The following is a 19,460-nucleotide window of genomic DNA, read 5'->3' as shown; positions in this document are numbered from 1 at the left end:
TACAGTTATTCAAATGTTGAGGCTAGTTATAGCATCTACGGAAAAATTCTTCACTCCCAATCAGTATGGTATGTTTTAGGGATTTCAAATTATCATGGCGTTTAAAGAAGGCAATAAATTGTGTCTTAACAGTAGGTTCCCTCTGCCTACCCTGCTGTGTGTGGGGTACATCGTAAAGCTGATTACGATTACAATTTCGTAACTGGCTGTTAGCGTCGGTTGTAAGTGTCCATTCGGCTTAAAAGAAAGTTTATTTTATAAAAAATAAAAAAAAATTATGTTGCACAATAGCAGAATGTATGTTAAAAGAGATTCAGTTAAAATACTGCATTTCTATAAAATAAGAACAATATTTGGTTTAAAGCTTAGCTTATAGTAAAATATTGTTATGTCTAATATATTTAAAAAAAAAATTATCCCTTAAAAAAAATCGTTCCTTACTGGATGGATAGGACTAACTTGGGACAGTTCAAAAGGATATGTGGCAAGGGCAATTTTCGTTAAGACCATATTCACACAGTCAGTGGTGCCGGACCATGAATCTCTCTAGTAATTTATATCTTGTAAATTAAGTTATTGTTTCAAAAATCTTTTTATATTATCTGCTATAGAAGATTTTTTATGAAATCCAATATATTTTTCTAACATTTTAAATATATAGGGATATAAATATACATTCATTGTTTTACCCCATACGAAGTCTGCGTGACTCATCCGTTCATAAGGTATTACGATATCGTAAACAACGTTAGGTAACTGCTCCCTTAGCAAAGCTACGTCCTCTATAGATGATAAATGATCGTTTCTACCGGTATATAAAGCGACGGGCATTGTTACTTTTCTCAAGTCATACTTAGGTGGACTCGGCGAGTGATACACCAGCAGATTTTTCTGCCTTCCATAGTCATATCTGGCAAATGTTTTATTTTGTCCATTCTGCAAATATTGAAGCAATAGTTTTACAGACGTTCCCGTTAAAAAATGTTCGATGCCTACGGGGAAGAAACTCGGTTCTAATTCTTGATCGTCATACCCAGATACTGGGAAGATAAGGCCGTAGGCGCATATTGCGTAACCAATTACCGGTATTTTACAAATCGTTTTAAGAATACGGTTGGCAAAGTTACTATCACCAAATGCCTCATATATTCTAAAATTTTTAGATATATCTTCATACATTTGTGTATTAGGTGCCAAGAAGGATACTAAAACACTGTGATGTAAATAGCATATTGGTGCGAGAGCAATTAGCACGTTGATCTTGGAGTTGTATTCAGTTCTGGTGGAGCCGAGCACATAATATATCGTATTCCCCATTGAGTGGCCGATGGCGGTTACATTTGTAGCTTTGGTTTCATTTAACACTTTGTCAAGTATAGCTGGGAGGTCGTAATATCCTACTTCATGGAATCCGTAGTCCCAATATTTGGCATCTTTGTCAGGGTCCAAATAGACATGCTTCCGTGAATATCTGTTGCCTCGTAGGTTTCCAAGCCAGACGTCGTGGCCTTCGTTAGCCAAAGTGATGCTAAGAGATTTCTCTCCTCTTATCAAATACGTGTCTGAGGAATCTAAAATGCCATGTGTTAACAAAATAGGATATGGGCTTTTACCAGGAAGTCTGTATAAGGTCAAAATGTAGTTGTCTTCAGTGACTATCTTGTATTCCATAGGTGGGTGACCATATTTAGTCGCTAGATCGACAAAATTCAATGTTGCATCCTCGGGAAGTATTTGCGAAACAAGTGATAAGGAAGATACATAATAAAATTGTAACACTATAGTGCTAGTCGTAACGACCAATCCACCTAACATTTTGTGACTCAATATTAGTTAAAAAACACGTGTACCACACTATATATGGGTCTATTTTATGTTATCATTCTTGCTTGATTAAAATGAAAGTGTTTTAAAAGACTATTTAATTTTAGATAAATATATCGTTTATTTATAATATTTGTACCATTTTTATGTTAGTAGTAGTATATTATTAATATCTAAAGAAAAAAAAATACAAAATAAAATGTATAAGGTGACAAAATGTTCGGATCATAAGTCTGTAGTGTAAGCAATTAAATTAAAAAAAAACCATCCATCCATACCTATATTATAAATTCGAAAGTAACTCTGTCTGTCTGTCTGTCTTTTATGCAATCAGGGCCAAACCGCTAATTCACTTGTAATAAAATACTCATATAGAGATACTTGAGGGTCTCGGGGTGAACATAGGATACTTTTTTCTCATATTTGTAATATTATCGATATATGCCAATATATTGAAATATTTATTAATTTGACATGCATTTTTTCCGCCATATTAATAACAACCGTCGCTATGCGGCCGTTGCTAAGCAACGATTTGCAAAGTCTGTTGTTAGAAAACGTCACCCAAAATGAGCTTGCTTAACGCATCTCTCTATTGAAAACTGAAAATAATTTCATAAATATATTTAATAAATATTTGTATATTTCAAGTGGGCGTAGCCGCGTTCGGGCCCACTAGTTTTTATATAAAGTTATATGATATTTATTATTGTAAAATATAAAGTACTAGCGGGCCGTCCGCGGCTTCGCCTGCGTGAACTACTTTATTATTAATTTCTGTCTCCATGAGTACCTACCTATAAGTGACGTCCATGTAAAATTTGAGACTCCCAGCATTTGTAGTAACGAAGTTTCATACAAACTTTCAACCCCAAAAACAACCCCTTAGAAGTCGAATATTGCAAATTCCCGTCTTAGCGAGCACCTACGTCCTATAAATAACTCCTATGCCAAATTTCATATTCTTAGCACATGTAGTTTCTGAGATTTCGTGATGAGTGAGTGACCTTTCGATTTTATATATAAAGTATGACGTTTATATTTAAAACGCGTATTATAAATTTATTAATTTTATACTGGTGTAGATCAATAGCTTCTGACGCGTCATAGCTGTGGGTTCGATGGACTGAAATTGATTTTGTTTACAAAATTACATGCCATACTATAAATATAACAAATTAAATATAATCACTTATTGACTATCGTTGAAGTGTGGTAAAAGAAAGGAAAAGAAAACATATTAAAGATGACTCACTGAAAAGTTTGAAAAAATTGAAACTGACAATTAAATTTGATCATAAAACTCTGTTAGTGTCTCTGTCAGTGACGCAAGTGAGCTTCTTTGGACTACAATGGATGATGAGATTGTTTATGAAATCCAATATATTTTTCTAGCATTTTAAAAATATAGGGATATAAATATACATTCATTGTTTTACCCCAAGTAATTTTCATCAAATGATAAGGTACTATGATATCGTAAACAACGTTAGGCAACTGATCTCTTAGTAAAGCGACATCTTCTATAGATGATAAATAGTCGTTTCTACCAGTATATAAAGCGACAGGCATCGTTATTTTCTTCAAGTCATATCTAGGTGGACTCGATGAGTTATACACCTGCAAAATTTTGTCCTTCCCATAATCGTATCGCGCAAATGTTTTGTTTTTCCCATTCTGTAAATATTGCAGCAAAAGTTTTACAGATGTTCCCGTTAAAACATGCTCGATGGCCACAGGGTAGAAACTTTGTTCAAGTTCTTGATCCTCAAACCCACATATAGGAAAGGTAAAGCCGTATGCGCATAGTGCATAGCCAATTACCGGTATGTCACAAATAGCTTTAAAGATATGTGTAGCAATCTTATTATCACTAAATACCTCATTTATGCCAAGACATTCAGACAAAACTTCAAAATAATCTGTCTTAGGTTCCAAGAAGGACACTACAACACGTCTTTTATGATCATATAAATTGTGTACAATGAAGTTATGAGTTGATAGTTAAAATTTAAAAGACAAATTTTATATTCTCCTTTTTAGAGCGTTTAAATAAAAGCTTTTTAAATGATTTTTTGCTTGTAATTTATTTTAAAAGTAGATAGATCATAATAAAAATAATTATAAGTGAATTGTGTACTATCGCAAATATTAAAAGACTCTTTCTGGTAAATAAAAATAAACAGGTGCATTTTAAAATATTTTACTTATTTATTTCTTAAGGCCAATTTATGCATATTTTATACGGTGACAACATATTTATGGCGTTGTAATCTCTTGTGTTAAAATGAGGTACTTGTTTTATAAATGTATATTTTAATCGTTTTACGAGACGTTTATTTAAATTTGATGAATAAATGTATTTTAAAACATTTTGATATCATGGTAGCGCAGTGCACAGAAGCCACTGAACTCGATGGTGTTTTTATCGAACGCGAGGTTAATGCTGTTTGGACTATTAGCTTTTACAGCGTCACTGGGTGGAAGGAGAAGGGTCGATCTTAGAAAAAGAGGATCTTAGAAAAGCGAATCCAAATTGCATAAATGCTATGCTATGAACTTATTTCTTCTTCGATCGAGTCTCAAACACCTAAGCTTGGTGTTCAAAAACCATCGTAAATTTACGACACCTCTTGTTAGAGAATACTTATACTTGTAATTACTTTATGTTTTTAGGGTTTCGTTCCAGTTCCTTATAGCAGCAACTTGTTATCGATTTGTCTGTCTGTCCGTCTATCCCGACATTTTTTTTATTTTTTTCAAATAATTAAATAATATTTAAAACGAAATATTCTTCTACTTTTGTGTTTTTAAAAAAAAACACATTTTAATTCTGAAAAATATGTTTTTTTATTAGTATGTATAAAATGTTCAAACGATAACCTAACATTTTAATAATTATTATTTAGTATTTAGAGCGTAACCACTCGATAAAAATGTTAATTAACCGTAAAAGTCGTTATCGTTAATGTTGGTTTATAAGGACATAATATATTGACACAAAAATTTTATATAACTATTAAAGAAATAGCTTGGCGGGAAGCGGATGGGTCCGAAAAGCTGAGGATCGAGGGTGGTGCCGAGAATTGGGGAAGGCCTATGTCCAACAGTGGACAAAAGATGGCTGTTGATGATGATGATGATGATTAAAGAAATCGTGGGGACGTCGTAGCGGATTAGGACATCGTCCAACAGTAAACGTGACGGTTGTAGGTTCGATCCCAGTTAGGGAGAATTTATTCACATTGTCTTAAAAATTAGTCGGTGCGTGGTGGACGGTGCTTTTTAATACTAGGTTTCCCATTGCCTATCTTGCTATACGTGGAATATAACTCCAACTTAAAATAAATGAATAATCGTATTAGGTATAAGACTTTATACCTAATATACTTTTAATGCTTTATATACTTTTAGTTAATTTTTTGATCTTAAACATATCTAAAGTTTACTATTATTTTTAAAGCCTTCACAGAATTATATTCAAATATTCAATTCGAACAATACAACATAGGTACGAAAATAAAAAAAATTATACGTCATACGTGTCCATTTGTTAATATTATCTTTTTTGTTTTAAGTCTCTTTATAATGTTATACTAAACTTCAAAATGCGGAACATGTACGAGAAAAAAATATACATTGGTAAAAAAAACACATAAACATTGACTTTTTTTGTAAGATCGGGAAATTTCAAGGACTATAATATGAAAACATACTGCGCTGCTACCAAAACATTTAAATTTATATTTCCATTTCGTTGCTCTGGTGTCGAGGCAAACGCGAATTGAATTCCGCCACTCAACACTCAATGCCTCCAGAATTCGGTGGAAAGTGGGGAACTGAGTGTCATAACACTAGGTTCACTAGGCAGGGTAGACCCCTACTGTGTGTGGGATACAGTGTGTTTTTTTTATAACAGTATTTCGCAATGTATTTTTAATTTACCACTGCGGAAATTTTAATGACTGTAAAAACTACCTTTTACTTTTTACTACTATCTTTTAAAGTTTTTAATTAACCCATTTAGACCCATACTCAAATTAGCAGTAAATAAAAGGTTTTTTAGGTAATAATTGATAGATATCGATATCGAAAATAAAAAACGTACATTTTTTTTTATTTAAATATAAAAAAAATGCTATCCTTAAATGGGGTCAATGGGCACATGTAGTATGTAAATTTTCGAAACTACTTTGCGACACGAAATGTTTTATAACACTTTTTACACTATCAACGCGTTTTTTTTATGTCACATTGCACGTCTCAGTTGCTAGCAAAATTTTTGGGAGTAATGGTCTACCCCGTGGTGCTGCAGACTTGGTACTGCAGAAGCTACTGGTCGCATAAATACGTTGATGTTTTCGTCTCTTAAATCGTGACGAGCGATGTAACGAAAAAATCAAGCTAATCTATCCTGTTTATATTAGTTAGCAAGTGCAGGTGCCGCGAATTTGCAACAGTAAGATCCTATGTATGTGTGGATAAAACCCACCACCATTTTTTGCCACGTACAGCATTGCTATATAGGTAAAAAGATTGATCACCCTGAACCACCCCGCCCATACCACACTGTAAGACCTTCGCACTAATAAAATTTGGTTAACTTGGTAAAAGCAGTAATCAAAATCGGCTCGGTTTTTTTTTTCATATCCTTTACTGCTGAGTTTCATCTTTTAACAATTCTTAAATTTCTCAAGACGACCTTATATATTAGTCGTAGTTGGATCACTTTTACACCAACGGGGTTGCTCAAGATTACGGTTCCTCTACGTCTCTTAGCAAAAGGTTCTAGAGGCAGTGCAACTAAATATACTTGGTTCTAGAGGCAGTGCAACTAAATATATCTCTCCGAAGTCTTTTTGTTCAATAATTACACCTGTGATTGCTTCTTGAAGACCCTTATATTCATTGCAACCGCTAAATATCCTAAGAGTCATGATGAAATTTGGATAGACATGCGTATAAAAACATAAAAATTTACCTCTGATGTGCCTTACCTTACCTATACCTTTACAATTCTAGACATAAACTGCATAAAAATAAAAATCTAAAAAAAACAAGGGTACTATTGTAGGTGTACCCATTTGGGCACGGCGGGTCTATATGGGTTAAGATCATTCGAATTATATGCAGTCCAATTTTTATTTTTGGAAACAAATTAATAATATTTTTTAACCGACTTCTGTAAGAAAAGGAGGTTATTAATTCGACTGTATTTTTTTTATAATCACAAGTAAAGGGATCTAATTATCATAATTTTAATTCTCGATCTTTGTAATTTCCAGGTCTTATCATCTACATAACGTACGGCGCGTGGCACAGCTCAGAACGACGCAAGACCTTAGACTCAGTACAATTGGCTGAACTACACAATGACAGTCAAACTGCTTTACTGCAACATGGCCTGACTCAACACGCATTGGGATGACCAAGTACCTTACTTGGGGGTCATGGGGTTTTGGGGGGCCCAGACAAGGAGTTAGAAGGAGTTAAAGAGGTCGATGAAGAAAAAGAAAGTGACGTCATAAGTCCTAGTAGTACGGTTATATCTTTTGTTTCTAGTATATAATACCAATGAATTGAAGTAGTAGATTTTGCACGTATATTTAAGCTTTTTTAAGGTAATGTAGTATTAGACTATAAGAAAATGGCGTATGTTAGATGCGTAAGTTTTATAGGTATTGTGATAAGATAATATTTTTGTTTTAAACTAAGTATTTGAAATTAGAATAAGATTTTCATGATAACATAGTTGATATATCAAATAATTCGAATATTTTTTAATCGGTAATGACTTACGCCCAATGTTAATAACCAATCCTAATCCAAAAATTGCTACCATAGATTGAAATAGACAGAGATGGAGGTAGGCATGCAGGTTAGTGATTGGATAGATATGTCGGACAGTACGAGATAGACGTTAACTGGAGATAGGAGATACATTATTAATATTGGGCGTTAATCGATATGTAGTGATCATGTGAGTAAAAAATGCGAAACTTAATTTGCGAAATAATTATTTTAATTTCTTTTAATCCTTTTATATAACAGTGATATTCAATTCAATTATGTAATCTCTTAGAAATTCTCTTTTGCAATTCTGATTCCTAGCCTCTTACTTGTACTCAAATATATTTTAGTTAGTAACAGTATTTTTAATATATCTATGCATCTGAAGTATTTCTTTTCACTGCCAATGTTGGATCGTTTTTTATATTAATTATATATTTATAATCTTGTAATAATTGATCTTTATTATTTATTTTTTATGTCTTTTTATCTATTATATATTTAGTTTATGCTTATACTGTATACCATCTTTTTTATATTTACCATTTAAGTATAAAACAAAAACATATAAATAGAATCTCCAATCGTTCCTTTAGTATTTCCCAAAGTATTATTTACCAGATGTTTTACCAAAGTGTTAAACAATAAATACTTATAATATGACTGTGAAAAGAGTAGAGTCCTCTATTCCGTTTTGCTATTTTCGCGGCAATGTACGACGCTATTAGTTCTGATTTTATTTAGTTGTTTTTATTTTTATAAGGCTCTAACTTAAGCTCGGAATACTCTCGAATGAATCGCACGCTTACTAAATTGCCCTTGTAATTCTACATTTTTAATGAATGCTTGAAAATGCATTTGTTTAACCCTTTACTGACTTAAGCATTTTTACAATTATTTGATATATTTAATAAGTGACAATATATTTATATAAAATTTGTAAAGAAATTACATAAAAAAACTTTAACATAAGCGAGCAGGTTTTTAAGCATATGACAACTCCAACGATTTTTTTTACTTGTACTTAATTTTATTATTAACTAGTGGGCCCGGACGCAGCTACGCCCGCGAAAATATAAGCCTAAATAATTAAAATAAGTTAAAAAATAATAATAAGTTCAGATTTATTATTAGAAAAAATATCTGAGTAACCGAAATGAACAAACAAAAGAAGTAAAAGTAACTAAAGGAAATTCTTAATAGTAGAAAAAGTACCTAATATTAGTTTGCTGTGCGCGCGTACTAAACATTTTTCTATATTAAATAATAATTAATTTTTGCAAACAATATTAAATAAAAATCCCAAATGATTAAAATTACGATATTTTAAGTGTATAACATCGGTATAGATAAGCGAACTGAGATAAATTAATTATAAGCAGCAAATAATTACATAACAGTTATTCGAAAATATATAAAAACTAGCGACCCTCTTGCGGCTTCGCCCGCTTTAACTACTGGATTATTCATGTAATGTATGTTTGCAAATGGTACCGTAATTTTAAATCTGTGCTACTAATCTTTTCAAGTACTTATTAAAATATATTTAAATGACTATTTTTAGATAGTTAAATGACTATTTTTAAACGGAAGAAATTATAAACAAAAACCTACCTATTACTAATTACTACAAAAAATGTGAAACCAAATATATCGCGCTTAAATAATACATTCAACTCGAATTGTCCAATACGTGCAAACGCTTCTAACTAAATCTTCGTTGCTATAGAGGCAGCCGGGTTTTTTTTTCGAGCTTGTGGTTAATGCTGAAGGGGGTATTCTGTCCCTAATGAAAAGCAAGCACGACGTGGCTGCCTGTGAGGAAAATTAAATAGAATGCATGGGCTGGGAATCGAACCCGGGCCGCCCGCGTGGCATGCGACCATTCTACCACTGATCCACCGATGCGTGTAAGGCAAGCGGGCACGGCGGACGCATGGCGAGTGGCGAGCCGTTTCGCAGCAAGGATTTTTTTGATATTGTAACAACTTCTAAAGTACTTATTAAAAAGAAAAACAGTAAAAGACAGTTTTGGTCTACATTAAATGGCCAACGTAACTAATGTACTTATTTATATGCTGAGAGTAAGGGATAAGTGAAACTTGAGTAACATACAGCTGATGTGTCAACGGCGGGATGTGTCAACAATTAAATGCGTTTTTCTGTAAAACTATTAGCAATTTCGAAATATTGTAAAAAGCAAATTTTATCTTCGTTTAACGTAGAAAATTAATAAAGTATTTTAAAGGATAAGGATTAATACCATTATGGAAAAATATCCCTCACAATAAAAAATATATTGAAATTATTATTTTTAGACAGAAAAATGATCACTACATGTTATTCTTAAAAGATACGAATATGCTCTCGCGGACTTTTTTGTAGATCTTATTAAGAGGAACAATACTCCAGTACATTTTTTTCATGTAGTACTTACCATTAGAGCAGCGCATGCGCGAAAGTGTCTCAACCAGTAGGACTTTATACACATTTATCGTATTTATGTTAATTTACATAAGAATGTACAAATAATAAACTATATATAAACCTTCTACGAAAAACACTCGACCACTCGACTGCGGTCTTCACCATTAGGTGAAGACCGCATCAAAATCCGTTGGGTGGTTTAGAAGAAGAAGAGTTAGAAACAACAGACAGACACGAAAAGTGACTTTGTTTTATAAGATACAGGATTTACAAAACCATCAAAGTCCCGCCCATTCGCGTCGGTATACTATACCGCTCGTAGGCTAGTCATTTGGAATCAGTGACATCTCCTTAATTATTTATTAGAATGTTATACAGTAAACTATAATTTCCATCTACATGAAATGCTAAAAGTGACTATTATATTTATTTTTGTAAGGATGAATATCAAATTATAGAAATCATCTAATTTTTGTTATTCTATACAAATCTATTATATATATCGGCGCGCGCCATGTATGCATTAAGCAAACTCATTTTGGGTGACATTTTCTTAAAACAACAAACTTTGCAAATCGTTGCTTAGCAACGGCGGTTGTTATAAGCATGGCGGAATAAATTGCATGTCAAATTAATAAGTATTTTAATATATTGATATATATCGAAAATATTACAAATATGAGAAAAAAAAAGTATCCTATGTTCATTCCGAGACCCTCAAGTATCCCTATATGTGTATTTTATCACAATAGAATTAGCGGTTTGGCTCTGATTGCGTAAAAGACAGACAGACAGAGTTACTTTCGAATTTATAATATAGGTATGGATTAACGCGGCCACATAAATCTATCAAAATGAAAATATTATAATTCATTAGAATACAACTAACATTAAATAAATATCATAATATAATTGAGGATATGAATATGACACAAATATCCAATACTGGCGGCCCGCTCGCGGTTTCACCCGCGTGAACTATGTTATTATTAATTTCTGTCTCCATGACTACGTCCTAGTAACGAAGTTTCATACAAACTTTCAACCCCAAAAACAACCCCTTAGAAATCGAATATTACAAATTCCCGTCTTAGCGAGCACCTACGTCCTATAAATAACTCTTATGCAAAATTTGAGATTCCTAGCACTTGTAGTTTCTGAGATTTCGTGATGAGTGAGTGACCTTTCGATTTTATATATATAGATATACATTTACAGGATACGGAAGTAGCATAAGTAAATTCTCCAATTACTGTAACTGATTTATTTCAGCTTCACGCTGTAACCCGCATATGACAAGTTAGGCAGAGGGAGCCTGGGAACCTCCTGTTAAGATACTCCGTTCCCCTTAAGACACTTCGGTTCCCCTCTTTTAGCGACATTGCCTGTTAACCAGAATAAAGAGCAGAGAAATGAACTTTAAATATTTAATTATCTCAACGGTAAATCGACTCCCATACTCTGTAGCGCTTCTAGTCGCAAGTTTGTGCCTCGACTGGCCTCAGATCAGCCTGGGCACATATACTTATAACAACATTATAATTATGTACTTAAAAGTATAAAACTATTATTTTAATGAATTCTGATTCCAACCATTTTTTGTTGGATCAATTTTTTTTTGCAGGTCAATTTAATAAGCTAAATGAATCATTTGAATAAAATTATGCTCCCCATTCGGAAAAATATCCATTCTTAAATATACGAAAATTGGAAAGTTTTTAATCATGTGCCTAACATATTGCCGAAACTAACTAAATATGTAAATTAGTACTGTTTCAGTTGATTAATAAATAAAAACTTAATTATAAAAGTAATAGCGATAATAACACTATGTACTTAGGCTATGGTATTAATTACTCTTATAAGTACTTAGTGTAGAAGTATTTTCAACTTAGTTTTAGTCTAAATTTTAGTATAGCAATTATTAATAAAAGTTAGTTTCTTTTAATCATTTTTATAGTTATAAGAATTTGTGAATGTAATTTTTAATATTGTTTTTTGTGTTTTTTTTTAATTAAAATATTTTACACTGTTTGAACACATTTGTAATATCTCTGTCTGTATGTGCGATAGTACTAGTGATGTGCCGAATATCTCCCTTTTTAGAAAAATAATAAATAAAAATAGACTCTATATTTACTCTTTTAATTTCAATAGTTAAGTAGGTTTAAGTATTTTTATGTATTAGTTCACTCGCATATTGGCTGTGAAACCAATGATTTTGTGTTTATTGTTTTGTATGTTGCTTTTATTTGTCCTAAATCAATAATAAATTATATAATTTAATATACTACATGTATTTCTTTTTATGTTACTTCGTATTAAATAACAACTTACTTCATACTTAGATAATTTATAGAAGAGTTTTTAAAAAATCCATTGAATTTATCTAAAACTTTAAATATATAGGGATATAAATACATATTCATTGTTCTACCCCATATGAAATCTCCGTGATTCATCTGTTGATAAGGAATTAGGATGTCGTAAACGACGTTAGGTAACTGTTCTCTCAGCAAAGCTACGTCTGCTATAGATGATAGATAGTCATTTCTACCAGTATATAAAGCTATGGGCATCGTTACTTTTTTTAAGGCGTATTTAGGTGGACTCGACGAGTTATATACAAGCAAATTTTTCACCCTCCCATAGTCATATCTAGCAAATGTTTCATTTCTTGCATTCTGTAAATATTGTAGCAAAAGTTTTGCAGAAGTTCCCGATAAAAAATGTTCGATGACTACAGGAAAGAATTTTGGTCCCACTTCTTGATGATCGAAGCCACGTGGAGGGAAAACAAGGCCGTAGGCACATAGTGCGTAGCCAACTACCGGTATTTCACAAATCGTTCTAAGGATATGAGTAGAGATCTGATTATCACCAAATATCTCATATACGCCAAAACTTTGAGACAAAACTTCAAACAAATGTGTCGCAGGTACCAAGCGGGACGCTGTAATGCTATGGTGTAAATAGCATATTGGCGCGAGAGCAATTAGCACGTTGATCTTGGAGTTGTATTCAGTTCTGGTGGAGCCGAGCACATAATATATCGTATTCCCCATTGAGTGGCCGATGGCGGTTACATTTGTAGCTTTGGTTTCGTTTAACACTTTGTCAAGAATAGCTGGGAGGTCGTAATAACCTACTTCATGATACCCGTAGTCCCAATATTTGGCATCTTTGTCGGGGTCCAAATAGACATGCTTCCGTGAATATTTGTTACCTCTCAGATTTCCAAGCCAGACGTCGTGGCCTTCGTTGGCCAAAGTGATACCGAGAGAATTCTCTCCTCTTATCAAAAACGTGTCTGAAGAGTCCAAAATGCCATGTGTCAACAAAATAGGATATGAACTTTTACCAGGAAGTCTGTACAAAGTCAGTATGTAGTTGTCTTCTGTGATTATCTTGTATTCCATGGGTGGGTGACCATATTTAGTCGCCAGATCGACGAAATTTAATGTTGCGTCCTCGGGAAGTATTTCCGAAATAAATGATAAAGAACATACATAATAAGACTGTAATACTACAGCGCTAATTGTAACGACCGATCCACCTAACATACTCCTCGATATTAGAGTTACAAAATATGTGTACAACTATATACATTTTTCATACTATCATTTTTTGAGTTAATTTAAAAAAACGAAAGTGTGACATTTTGATATTATTCAATGTTAGATAAATATATCGGTTATATAGATTTTTATTTTAAATTTAAATTATAATAATGTAAATAATATATATTTTTTAAACCTTCATCATTATTATAAACAATAGAGTTAAAATAACTACAAAAATCCAATAGTACCATTATAGTAAGCTTGGTGTAATTCATGGCATAGCATCGAGTGTTCTTAGTGTTCAGTAACGCAGTATATGTTGTGAAATGGGCGAAAACCAAATTGATTTACAGCGTTCCATGAGGAACCTGCAAAAAAACAATTGCAGTATCATCTGCATATGCAAAAATTCGACCATTATCAATCTTTAGATTCAAATAAGTCGTTAATACGGACTTGAAATAATGTAGGTCCTAAGACGCTCCCTTGTGGAACACCAAAGCTTACAGAAGAATCACTACTAATGTAATCTCCTATTTTTACGCTTTGTTGTCTGTTGCTTAAGTAGTCTTTAAATATCAGTAGCGATGTGCCCCTAATTCCTATGTTTTCAAGCTTTTGCAATAGATTGGGGACAGATACAGTGTCAAAAGCTTTTTAAGATCTAAAAAGACAGTTAAGCATTTTTGGCCTTTATCAAGTACTTTAGTGATAGAATTGCATCTTCAGTATTTTTATTAGGCCTACGTCTAAAACCATATTGGGAGCTGGAGATAACCTGAATTTTTTCCATGTAACCCAGTAACCTGGAATTCAGTATCTTTTCTATGATTTTAGCAGTAGCTGGTAACACTGAGATAGGTCTACAATTACTTGTATCATTAAAGTAATTATATTAATCCTTTGTAGACTGGGGTTATTAAAGTTCCTAATTTTAAGCATAGATTTACTAGGTGACAAATAATTGGGGTAAGTATATGTGTAGCTAGTTTTAAAAAACTTGTAGGAATGTTGTCCAATCCACCCGTCGGGGCACTGTCAGATTTTAAAGTCATTATAACCGATTCTATTTCATTAGTATCTATCTGTCTCAAGCAAACCAAAAGAAGACGATGTTGATTTTCCATATTGAGGTACTAGGATTGCATAAGTGCAGTGGCGATTAGACAAAAGAAGTGAAGTGGGCCAATCCAGTCGCTTTGACAAGTGATGCACCAATTACGTTAGGGAGGCGTAGACGACATTCCAACAGGTGAAAGTTGGGCGGAGTAAGAAGTACCAGGCGAGCAGGAACAAAGTTGAATTTCGATAAAACTCCTTTGAACTTATAATCTCCTATTATTTTAAAAGAATATAATTAGATGAATTGATATTATTTATCCATCCATCCATACCTAAATTATAAATTCGAAACTGTCTGTCTGTCTTTTACGCAATCAGGGCCAAACTGCTAATTTAATTGTGATACAATACTCATATAGAGATACATGAGGGTACCGGGATGAACATAGGATAATTTTTTTTCTCATATTTGTAATATTTTCGATATATATCAATATATTAAAATATTTATTAATTTGACATGCAATTAATTCCGCCATGTTTATAACAACCGCCGTTGCTAAGCAACGATTTGCAAAGTTTGTTGTTAGAAAACGTCACCCAAAATGAGCTTGCTTAATGCATCTCTCTATTGAAAACTGAAAATAATTTTATAAATATATTTAATAAAAATTCGTATAGTTCAAGCGGGCGTAGCCGCGCTCGGGTCCACTAGTTTAAATTATAAATAAAACTAACACAGACACTATAGACACGTTTGCACCTTACTGTGGTCCGGGTGGAAGAGGAGAAGAGAGAACGTTATCTAAAAATAATAAATAGATATTTAATGAAACCATAACTTACAACTGAAACATTTATTTAAATTTCAAATATTAATCACAGTTTGTTACTTATCTATAATTAATTATACGAGTATAATAAACCTCACGTCGTCTACATTGGATCACAGCATTCGTTTACACAAAAAATATTCTAATACTAGAAAAATCCTAGATTTTTCAGATATGTCTAGTTATTTTTAAGTGTAGACTGAAATTTAGTAATATATTTTTTATGTCCCAATAATCTCGATAACTTTATATGGACGGACATTAACACTTACATACATTTAAATATTATATTTTAACATTATTTGTAAATGAACATAAATAAACTTAAGTAAATGAAACTAAGTAGTAGTTAAATGTTTTTGTATATTTGAAAATTTTCTTTTAACGTAAATTGTGTCGTATATTACAGCTGTAAAATATTTTCATTGATTATATAATAGAATGAGAATAAAAAAGAAATTTTGGGGATTTTTTATAAAGTTTTTTGGGCAATTATAGCAGTCATGAGTTATCTTAATAATTGAGTTGGGTGATTTTCATTTCAAAGATATTTATATGACGGCAACAATGACGTATTTACACTTTTGGAAATATTACAGGAGAAACTATCAAAGTGTTTGTATAGTGTTTTCTCATACATTGATATATTAAACTAGTTTTTTAAAAGTGCATTTACGTCATTGTTGCACTAAATGAGCTATATTTACAAATTTAGTCATAGTATAACCTTAAATTACATTATAATAGTGTACAATAAACTAATTTAAATAGAAACTATTATTTACTTAAACATAAAATTATTATAAATAGACAATTGAAGGCAAGTGAATATAAAAGGTAGACTTACAATTATGTTAAAAGTAGCTTTTTACGTATTTCCTGTATTTTGTGTGTAATTCGTGAAATCGTGTGTTGAGTTGATATATTTCACAGCTCTGGTAAGACATAGCGCGGCGTTGAGTTCCGCCACTTAACACGAAATGCCTCGGTAATTAGGAGGAAAGTGTAGAACGGAAGTATCCTAATGGGATAGTGTTTACAATAGGTTTTCGTCAGTCACACCTTTTTATATAAAGTTTTTTTATTTGTAAATGTCAATCATAAAACATGTCTCATGTATTTTATAAATAAAAGTGAAATCTGGCAGTTAATGTGTTAACAGTATACTACAAAACTACTATAGTTATTCATAATTTTTAAGTATTTTCATTCATTTTCTTGAATAGTCCAGTAAAATATTATGTATATATTTTTATTCAAAGATAAACTATTAATACATAAAAGTATTTGTTTTCGAATTAATTGTAACCATTTAAATGAACGAATGGACGAATTAAAAATTCGTCCAAAAACCAAAAAAGTTTGTTTTTATTTATTTTCTTAAATTAAAATACATACATAAATATAACCAAATTTATATATAAGTAGACTATTCGCATTTCAAATGACTTGCAGATTATTATATTTTAAAGTTAGTTTAAAATTTTGTCATAACATGTTTCTCATTGATCTTTCCGTTGGTATTAATTTCAACGATATCTTTTTGCCGCAGAGAGCTGTTTCTTATTCCGTATAAGAAATATATTGCGTAACCTGAAAAATAACGTTTTTTTATTAATATTAGATTAATTATAGAGGCTACTCATCGCGAGGAGCACAAGCGAAAAGCGAGGCACTCAAGGCAATGAATTATTTAATATGTTCACTTCTTCCCTTTCTTCCCTTCAAAAAAATTTAATTGTTCAGCAGGTTTGGACATATATTAAAATAAGTATATATTATGCAATACAACACAGTATTTTCAATTTGAACTGGTACTTACCGATAGCTAGCCATATAATAAATCGAACCCACGTCTGGTAGTCCAACTGTACCATCAAGTACACATTCATACATACACTAAGTACTGGGACTAGCGGTACTAACGGGACCTGAAATTAAAAGAAGATATATATTGTAAATATGAGTGTATCGTGGCGTAAGAGACGGCCGTTCCGTTCCGTTCCGTTCCGTTCGTTTTTCCGTTTTGGCAATACAAAGTGCGAGGTTGAGTTCCGCCACTTCAAACGCAATCTCTCCGAAATTGGGCGGTGCGTGAGGAAAAAAGCGTCTTGAATATATTTATCGCACATTTGTTGGTATTCGATCACACATCAAAAAATAGATTTGGAATTCACTTTTCATGGATTACTGTAAAACTTTCGAAACGTTTTGTTTTTAAATATATATTCTCTAATACCAGAATATTAGTTGTGTATAATTTAATATAATAGACTAATTTAAAACAGAAACAGTGTATTAACCTTAAAACTCAGCTGCTTGACTCCAGCTCGCGGCTGCCGGCACAGCACCAGCAGCAGAACCAGCACCAGCAGCAGCAGCGCGCCCGCACACACCGCGCCCACGCCCGCCTCCCACCGCAGCAACGCGAACGCTGCCAGCGAGGCTATGACTGGGGGACATTCAGATAAGTACTTCAGTATATTTACTTTTTAGAAAGCGTATACGTAACGAAATTGGAACCCACGCCCCCTGTTTACAAGCCAAACGGTTTGTTCACTACGCACTAGCCATACATTATCGAGAACGTATCTTTCTTTCTTAACTATGGAATAAATAATAATAAATCTATAATCGGCCTATTGGAGTATAATCCTGCTAAGTTCTTGTTTTTTCGTTATGTAGGTACATTTTTATACGCTCGCTTTCGGGCTTGCCTTACATTCCGAGACATGCGCCGTAGCATGCGAAAACTTTTGATTTATAAGGCCTTTATTACGCCACGTTTCATTTCAATGTAACTCATTGTAAATGTAAAAATAAAAAAATACTCATGAAAATACTTACACAACAATAAAATGGCGCATTTAGCTATATTAGCGGACAACGCGGTGGGATGTTTAAGTCCTAGTAAGTTCATAGTTTGTTTTGCTATACTGTACGCGGTGTTTGGAACCGCTTTACTTGTAGTTATGTTCAAGCTGTTCTCTTCTTCGTATCTAAAAAAACAAAAATATATTTTAAAATAATGAATATATCGATCGATTCCCACTCAGGGGCTGGAATATGTAATATTTTTATTCTTCTTCTGCCCTACCCCGCTACAAGCGGGATAAAGCGTGAAGCTAAAAAATATAAATACCTGAGTATTAAAACGCTGGTCGCCACTATTGTGTACGCGAGAAGTGTTCCTATAGACATCATGTCGATTAATTGATTCAGATTGAAGATAGCCGCCATTACCGCTAAAAAATATAGAATTCATTTGAATATTAAAACACGTGTTTTTGTCGGTTCGAATCTTGTTTACGGGAGAATATCGTAAATAAATATAGACAGTTTTTTCTTACTTAGTAGGGAATTCAAAGGGAACCTAATGTTAGGACACTAGTTTTGATGCACTCTGTTCCTCACTTTCCATGCTACTTTCGAGATGTTGCGTGTGTAAAAATTGAGTTGAAATTAAATATGTTGAAGACTAAATAGCTTTCTTACCCAAGAAAATAAAAATTATTTCCCGGAGTGAAAATTGAACTGAACTGAACTGAATTGAACAATCGGAGCATTTGCAATCACTGTATTTATTGGATATACAAAATAAACATTTAGATATAAATTATTTATAAATATAAAATATTGACACATTTACAAAACTTACCAGAAAACAACCCACTAATAATAGTAGCCAACATCGGCGTTTGGCTCCGTGTGTGTATCGCCGCGAGCGGTCTGAACAGCACGCCGTCTGTCCCCATCGCGTACAGCACGCGGGGCAGAGGAAACATAGCGCCTAATAAACTTGTGCATAATGCGAAGATAGCCCCGATTGTGACTATCCATTTTATTATTGGCATCCCTGATTGCGTGAAGACATGGGGGAATGGGGCGTCAGCGTCCTGGGTTCAAATTTATTTTAGTTTATTATATATATACAACTAATCAATTGTTATAAAAAACATAT

The 19,460-nt window shown here is 32.8% G+C and overlaps 4 protein-coding genes across 6 annotated transcripts in view; 1 reads left to right on the top strand and 3 right to left on the bottom strand.

The window, feature by feature from the left end:
• Window positions 1-12,331, top strand: part of LOC146533709 (cationic amino acid transporter 2) — a 43,170-nt gene extending 30,839 nt beyond the window's left edge. The window contains exons 14-15 of one of the 2 annotated variants that reach the window (XR_014878555.1): window positions 7,110-9,610; window positions 9,968-12,331. Coding sequence is in view for 1 of the 2 variants with exons in the window: in XM_085194529.1 (XP_085050655.1) it covers window positions 7,110-7,252 (143 nt within the window). In the remaining variant the exon portion in view is untranslated. Of the gene's footprint in view, window positions 1-7,109 lie in introns of both variants that reach the window. The other variant, XM_085194529.1, reaches the window with a different exon arrangement.
• LOC146533710 (lipase 3-like) lies at window positions 574-1,859 on the bottom strand. The gene has a single exon (XM_085195186.1). It carries the CDS (start codon window positions 1,813-1,815, stop codon window positions 574-576), a length of 1,242 nt encoding a protein of 413 aa, XP_085051312.1. The 5' UTR covers window positions 1,816-1,859.
• A 43-nt stretch (window positions 12,332-12,374) lies between the features above and the next one.
• Window positions 12,375-13,604, bottom strand: LOC146533708 (lipase 1-like). The gene has a single exon (XM_085193785.1). The coding sequence runs from the start codon at window positions 13,602-13,604 to the stop codon at window positions 12,375-12,377; it is 1,230 nt and encodes a 409-aa protein (XP_085049911.1).
• Window positions 13,605-15,508: 1,904 nt separating this feature from the next.
• slif (cationic amino acid transporter slimfast) overlaps window positions 15,509-19,460 on the bottom strand; it is a 35,388-nt gene continuing 31,436 nt past the window's right edge. For both annotated transcript variants that reach the window (XM_085194530.1, XM_085194531.1), the window contains exons 6-11: window positions 19,158-19,395; window positions 18,642-18,744; window positions 18,347-18,498; window positions 17,803-17,951; window positions 17,322-17,430; window positions 15,509-17,092 (exon numbers count right to left, since the gene is read on the bottom strand). In XM_085194530.1, the coding sequence (XP_085050656.1) occupies window positions 16,977-17,092; window positions 17,322-17,430; window positions 17,803-17,951; window positions 18,347-18,498; window positions 18,642-18,744; window positions 19,158-19,395 (867 nt within the window). In that variant the 3' untranslated portion in view covers window positions 15,509-16,976. The remainder of the gene's footprint in view (window positions 17,093-17,321; window positions 17,431-17,802; window positions 17,952-18,346; window positions 18,499-18,641; window positions 18,745-19,157; window positions 19,396-19,460) is intronic.

Source organism: Heliconius melpomene, chromosome 12 (genome assembly GCF_056956725.1).
Source record: "Heliconius melpomene rosina isolate 202511_hmr_F chromosome 12, ASM5695672v1, whole genome shotgun sequence".
Lineage (NCBI taxonomy): Eukaryota > Metazoa > Arthropoda > Insecta > Lepidoptera > Nymphalidae > Heliconius > Heliconius melpomene.
Note: the sequence above shows the minus strand (reverse complement) of the source record. Positions and strands in the feature narration are given on the sequence as shown.